Source organism: Silurus aristotelis (genome assembly GCF_946808225.1).
Source record: "Silurus aristotelis genome assembly, chromosome: 4".
NCBI classification, from domain to species: Eukaryota; Metazoa; Chordata; class Actinopteri; order Siluriformes; family Siluridae; genus Silurus; species Silurus aristotelis.
In genome coordinates, this window is record NC_139577.1 from 24,511,509 (window position 1) to 24,518,898 (window position 7,390).

The 7,390-nt window shown below is 38.7% G+C and overlaps 1 protein-coding gene across 1 annotated transcript; it reads left to right on the forward strand.

Annotated features, from left to right (window-relative positions):
* Positions 1-394: 394 nt before the first annotated feature.
* Positions 395-6,046, forward strand: chchd1 (coiled-coil-helix-coiled-coil-helix domain containing 1). The gene is made up of 3 exons (XM_083538473.1): positions 395-2,838; positions 4,972-5,090; positions 5,536-6,046. The coding sequence occupies exons 1-3, from the start codon at positions 2,700-2,702 to the stop codon at positions 5,635-5,637; spliced, it is 360 nt and encodes a 119-aa protein (XP_083394599.1). The 5' UTR covers positions 395-2,699; the 3' UTR covers positions 5,638-6,046.
* The last annotated feature ends 1,344 nt before the right edge of the window (positions 6,047-7,390 follow it).

Genomic DNA, 7,390 nt, shown 5'->3' on the forward strand with positions numbered 1-7,390 from the left:
AGAGTTACTGTATATTCCAGATGCAATACCTTATCAGTGCAAAATTTGTCAAGTAAAAATGCTAGGTTTCAAATGACCTCAGGTAAAAGCATGCAGAGACAGAGATGAAATACCAAAACAGCTCCAAGAACATACTGCTCATTTTCAGAATGTGGGAGTCTGGTGCACTTTATCTAAAACCATACCCTGAAGGAAGCCTACACTACAATGGAGTGAAAGAGCATACTGAACGTAACTAAAACAGATAGGGGAATACATGTAAGTCAGGATCGGTAACCTCTTTAAAGAGACCTGACTTGCCTTGACCTATTTCCTGAGGGTCCCCATTTAAAATTACTTCACCTGCATAAAAGCAAGATTACTATCCAAACAGCTGCACCCCTATTTCCTTTTTTTTTGTGTTTTTCTTTTAACAAAGTCTCCAGCTGGAAGGTAACAGAGTTCACAGGATCATTTATATTTCCAAAGGGATCTTACACCTTAAATTCAACATCTTTACGTGCATGATTTAAAAGCTGCTTTTTACAGAATTACTTGTTTATGTCAGCAATGAAAACAATTTCAAAATCAGCAATGATTGAACTGTTATATGAATGTCATGAAACAGTATTTCAGCCATTACTCCAACCTTCATGTAAACTATAAAACCCCCTATAATAATATTATAATGATTCAGGGTTTGTGATGTGATCCTGCTTTAAAGCAGAATATAGAGCTTTAATATGTTTATGTCCACTGAAAGTTTGTATGACAATCAACACAAGACAGAACATTAGGTAAATTTTAGGTTTTCCCAGGATTTTTGTAACTCCTGACTTGGCACTGCTGCTATGAAGTGCAGGAACATTTTTGCTTGGGCTTGTCCTATATTATCTTGCATTCTTGCTGGGTTTATAGGCTAAATAAAGCTTCCTGTGGAAAGGTTGACATATAAAAACAAGTCAACATAATTTATTTATCCATTTTCTGTGATTCAATATACAGTAGAACTGAGTGTAACCCTGTGCAAAATTACATACATGTAAAATGATTAAAAAAAAATGCATCACCTCTCAATAAGTGCATTGTTTTTATATGCCAAGTATTATTTCTTATTAACAGATCATAAAAACAACTACTTTAGAAAGGCTATATTGAAAAAGCAGCCCCCAAATTAGAGCCTCTTTGAAAAGCGAACTATCCTGTAAAGACACAAGATTAAAAAAAAGACACTGTGATCATTAGAACTAATTTGAGTACACAACTGATTTCAAATTAGGCTAATTGCATGAAAATGCTTTTAAAATATTTTAAACACCAGAACGTTCTCAGTTTTTACAGTATGGGATGTGTCTATCAGCATGTCTGCATCATGGAAAAGAATTGCCAGAAGAAATAAAAAAATCTGATTGTGAGACTTCACAAAGATGGAAACGAATACAGGAAGATGTGATCAAATACAAATCAAACACATTTTCACCAGTAATCAAGCACTACAGAATGAGCCATAGTGCCACTAAATAAAGCCAGAATAGCCGATTTCTTAACTTGCATAATTGGCAGTGCACCAGCTAGCTCTGAGAAACAGACAGGCAAGTGCTTCAGAATTGGCACATGGATTATCAATGGAAATGAGAGTTTCACTGACAGCTCAAACAATGGGAAGGACATTGCAAAAGTCAACCTGTATGGACCTCCAAGAAAGAAAGAAAAAAACCCCTTCCTTGCTTTTTTTGGCACAAGATTAAATTTGACTAAAAACATGAAATAAGATGATGAATAGTGGGAGCATAATCTTTGCTCTAATAAGCGAAAGATGCATTTTGTTGAACTTAAATTGGGTCCAGCATGTTATGAACCTGACTGCAATGAATGCATAGTGTGATGGTATGGGGCTGCATAAGATGCAAAAGTTGTTGAGATGATATATGTAGGTGGCACCATGAATGCCTGTGGATGTAGCAAAATACTGCCTGACAAAATGACTTCTAGAAAAAAAAAGTGGCAGCAGAGGACAATTCCAGCATGCTGACAACTCAAGGCACACTGCTATGAGCAGGCAAGAGTTAAAAAGTGAAAACTATAACCTGGTGAGCATGTCAGCTGACTCAGCTCTAATGGATCACCTTGGGGAATTTTAAAGTGAAAGATAAAGCAACACCCCTCGAGCAAAAAGAAAGCTGAAATGTTACACATTTCTGTTGGAGCTTTAGACTTCTCCTGGAGGATCCTTAAAATTTCCCAAACCAACAGTAAAATACAGCTTTTTCATCAAATTCTGTCTTCCTGAGTTTCTCTGTACAGTGGGATGTGCCCAATACTCACACCAGACTAATAAAGCAGCCAAATGTTTTTGTTTTGTTTTTAATAAAAAATCGGGCTCAAAACATGGGTATATTTAAACATGAAATGATTTCAAATCGTTTAAAATTGCCCACTTGTAGTTTTTATGACCATACTATAAATAAAGGGTTACACATTTGAGTTCAACCCTGCATTTGCGGTATATTTACGACAGTGCCGTTCAACAGAAAACGTAACTCGTCTTCCGGCAAAAATGGCGACCTGCATAGAACAGGTTTAGGGGACATCTATATCAGATTCATATATTAGTTCGCTCTGCTGTGCGAGTATATTTATTTTTGCTGTGACACAGGAAACTGTTAAAAACTTATGTTATTTATTGTTGCATAGCAGTAAAAAAAAAAAAAAAAAAAGTTATGGCAATGCAGAGTGGATGTGTGATTCAGGAAAAGGTGGCCCGATTGTTGAGTAAGCAGCATGGAAAGCCTGTCCTCAAACCTAACAAGCCTCTGGCCCTTAAAGATGAAGTCGCCAACCGCAAGCCGAACAAAGGAGGTAAGGAGAAGTATTTGTTTGTTGTAGAGTGTATGTGGAGTCCCTGGACCTTAATTCGGGCATTTAAAAATGCACAGCATCAATGCACTGGCGTTATACTTAACTGTTTCCACTTTATTTAATATTCCCGTTATATTTAGTTTGACTCTTTTTGCTTACTTTTTAACTTCTTTGACAATTAACCTTCATTTGTTTGCATATTATTTTAAGAGAACCAAAAAGATGTGATCCTAAAGCAAAGAAAACAGAGCTAGAAGGGTAGCTGTAGTGAGTAGTGGCATATTATTTTTAAGGACTCTTCCACTTTCCTCTGTAGACCGAAGGTGTCAAAAGTCAAGCTATGAGGCATACATGAGAAAATGCAGTCTGGAAATCTTTGACCTTTTTATTTTTATTTCCATAGCATTTTTCTATTCATCGTCAAAATCCAACATCAACCGCACTGCTATAGAACAGTGAACAGCAAGAGCAGTGTCCTCCATTGGACATTATTCAGTATAAGAATAGGGAAATTGGTGGGTTGTTTGATATTTGGGGGACGGAAATCCAAAGGTAGTAAGGGATACACAAGAACATTTCAAGAATTGCAGGGTGTTCATGGTCTCCCTGGATAAGGGCATCTGCTAAATGTTCAGGGGAAAAGTTAATTTTTAAAGAAATGTCTTTTATTATGACTGCAAACCATAAACATAAATAGATCTGACTAATAATCAGAATTGTGCAAATATGCTGGTCATGTAAGTGTCGACTAAATATCACACCATATTGACCTGAAAATAAATTCTTTGCACTAGTTTAGAGCCGTATTCTTTTAATGTAAATATGGGAAATGTCACATGGGTTGCCAAATGTCAGCAGGTTTTCTCCCAAATGCATCTCAAAAATTTACAAAAAAGGAAACTAGCACAAAAAGTGCACACATTAAAATAAGTGTGATTTTGTGGGTTCTTCGAAATAATGTTTTGAAGTTTTCACAACTTTCGTATGGCAGGGGTGAAAATTTGACTCTGGCAACGCTGGTCACATGTGTGATTGAGATGTCATATTCAGGATCCATCATGACCATGCATTCACCATCATAGTACAGTGGAACCCGGTTATGTCGATGTCCTAGGGGGTCGCCAAAAAGCATCGAGATAAACGAAAATTAATATGGCGGCAATATATTAACGTGCTTGAAATTTCTTTATGTACATGATGTGCGTTAATAAATGAGAATGTGCATGCACGTGTTTTTTGAAGTTTTTTTTTTTTTTTTACACAACAGCGTTGCCGCGATTTGTTTGATGAAGGCATGCTATAAAAATACATACAGTACATGTTTGTTAACTGTCAGGAATCCACCTGCCACGCCCCCTTCAGCGTGTCAGGTGTTTTCTCGGCCGCTTTCTCTGAAGCTCCCGGCTTCAATCGCGCACATATGGTGCTCGTTTAGCATCATCATCAGCTCCTATTTAAACTTCCACACTCTCACCGTCCGTTATTGTTGGTATATGTTGGTTCACGGCGGTTGTTGTTATCGCGCATGCGTATCCCGGTACGTGTCTTCCCACCGGCACTCTCTCAACGGCTGCTCTTTTCTTCCCAAAGCGCACCGCGGATTCCCCCCCCCCCCCCCCCCCCGATCCTGCCGGTGTTCATTCTATGCTTTTGGATGGTCATCCCACGTTCCGCGCCGCAAAGCGCGGCTTTCGCCTCCCGTTCATCGCATTACATTTAACAACAAAAGGCATATGTGCACTAACTAACAGCAGAGATTCACCAGTATACAATACAACACCTGTAGCAGCTGTAAGCCTTGATTTTTTTCCCCAACTTTCACGAGTTCTTCTGCGGCTGCACAGTGCCGACCGAGATAACCGACGTTAAATGGCAAATCTTTCCCCCCTGCTGCTCGAGATATCACGGTTCGACATAACCGCAAAAAAAAAATGCTTAGAAAAAGCGAGAATTTGGCGGTTCCACTTCAAAAACGTCGACTTAATAGGGTTGTCGAGGTAACCGAGGGCGAGATAACCGGGTTCCACTGTAGATAGGATTTAACATATTTTATTAAAACTAACTAATACTAAATCCAATAAATTGGACCAGTACACCGTTGTTACACATTGTTAATGCTTATTCTTGTTGCAGAGGCTTCCTGTGTGACAGAAATGGCAGTAGTGATGGCTTGCTGGAAACAGAATGACTTCAACACCAAACTCTGCTCCAATGAACTCACCGTGTTCTACAGATGCATTGAGAGAGCACAGGTAAATGAATGCCAACAGGATATTTTTTTAAAAATCCTGCCTACTAATTTAGGTCAGCTGTGTTCTGGTGTTCATTAAATATGTCACAGAGAGAGAGAGACGTGGGAGCGGGTAATTAGGAAGAATGGCCAGTGTAATTTGTTTCCTGCTTTGGGAGGGGAGAAGTCATAACAAACTGCAGATCAAGCTCATGTTTCCTGCCAGTTTCTCTTCTTGTTTTGTCTGTCCATTTTGACTCAATATTGTTAGTGGCATGTTGGAAGTTTTGATGTTTTTTAGCAGGGCAGGCAGAATTTCACAATTTTAGGACATTACATTAACCCTCCTCAGCTTGAAACCTATTCTATTTTGTCTTATGTATAAAATCTATGGTAACTAAAAGGCATTTGAGTCAAATATATGTCTTCTGCATAGTACTGACCTTTTCCAATTTCATCACTCACAGGCTGAGGCGCGTGCCCGAACAAAGCAACAAACACTTTCCCAGGGAGGGCGGCTTTTACCAAAACAGGCCACCACACTACTGAAGCGGTACCCAAATTTGTGAAGATGGAGACGGGTAGCGAATTTATGAGAGACAAACCGGCATGACTCAACAAACCGGACTGTTGGAAAAACGTTCTTTGGATGCAGCGGCTTGGGTGTGGCATTAAGACATCCACAACTGATTTGCCACTTCAAAGCTTTTGGTTTTGTATTTAATCACATCATCATCATCAGCAGCAGTCGATTCTGGTGAAGTAAAGGAACTGATTTTACAGAATTGTGGATGCGTTCTAATTATGTCAGTCAGTCTAATTCAATGTCAACGCAGGAGTAAAGCAAATCACCCTGCCGTCACACTCATTAGAAGCAGCTCACACTGTTTACTGTTTGAAAGCTTGTTACTTGCGCTGGTGGTTTTGTGATATTACTATTGTTGTTGATGTAATCAAATAAATTTGTCAAACAACTTATTGTGTTCTTGATTTGTGTAATTGCTGTTTAATTGCTGCACTCAGTTTAATCAATAATCTTTTGCTTTGGTCCATTCTCATTGTGCTTTATGTGGAAACGGAATGTCTGGTAGGCAAATAAATAAATAAATAGTTTGGTAGATAGCATTATGCCTTGGTATGTAACCCTATCAGCTGTATCCGTAGAGGCCACTGATGCTGATTTCATCACTTGAGTGCTGTTCATATTTTCCATTACACAATTTGAGCTCTTGAGCATAGCAACCAGAGCCATACCGCAATCTGGTGATTCCGCTGGGCTAAATTTTACATTTAAGCTTGATTTCACTTGCACAATTATAGCCAGTTTCCTAAACGTCCTACAGGCTGGAACTTTGCCAGCCACTGTCATAACACCGTCTACCATTTCCTCACTTCTTATCTGGCTCACTATGAATAACGTGACTAGACTCCGAAAGGAAGTGGTGTCTGATACAACAAAGCATTGTGGACCTTGTGAAGTACTAATGAAACCATCAACTTTAAGATTCAGTGCTGATCAAAGAGCAAAATTTATTTATCACCTGGAGCATGACTGCAGTGTGTACAGGCTCACACACAGACCTGTTGGTGGCAGTGCAGATTTCTGTGAAATGCCCAAAGCAGCCTACAACAGTGACATTTTACCCTTTGACGGTCTATTTATTATGCTGCATAACATCTGAGTCTGTAGATTTAAACCAAAGGGGACACCCGTACATGGTATTATGCTCTGATAAGCAATGCAGCCGCTCCTTAGAAGATAAGAGAATTTAAAGCTTTTATCGTGCTTTGATGCCTGCTGCAATTGAGGTTTTTCCTAAAGAAAATTGTTTTGCTAAAACGTGAGAAATCATAACACTTATAGATAGAGATCATGTAAACAAAGCAGCCTTTAGTGTGTAGACCCTCCTGGCTTTCTAAAAGAATACGTGTTGTAAGATATCTAATATGCAACTAATAATGTCTGCAATTGTTTCAATTGCAGACATTATTAGTTGCATATTAGATATCTTTCACTTTTTAAAGAAAAAAAAGTACAGTAATAGAAACAACTTGCTGGTTGAGAAAAAGCGTTCTGTAAAAAAAGAAAAAAAAGAAACTTTGGTCATGTTTGACAGAGATGTTTTCTTTGATGTTTGATCACAATGTAAACAGGTGATAGCCATTATTAGGTTTCTAAGTCTACAGGGCGAGGCTCACTGTATGCTTCTCTCTGACTGTACACACAGGTGCATTTCCACCTTTATTGAACTGTGTCCCACCTTTATTATCAACAATATTCACTCAGCTGCCACATTATTAGTTACACCTATCTTATGCCTC

Coding starts and splice junctions, on each gene's coding strand:
- chchd1 (XM_083538473.1), top strand. CDS start 2,700: ATGGCAATGCAGAGTGGATGTGTGATTCAGGAAAAGGTGGCCCGATTG. Junction 2,839..4,971: donor CCGCAAGCCGAACAAAGGAG/GTAAGGAGAAGT, acceptor TTCTTGTTGCAG/AGGCTTCCTGTGTGACAGAA. Junction 5,091..5,535: donor GATGCATTGAGAGAGCACAG/GTAAATGAATGC, acceptor CATCACTCACAG/GCTGAGGCGCGTGCCCGAAC.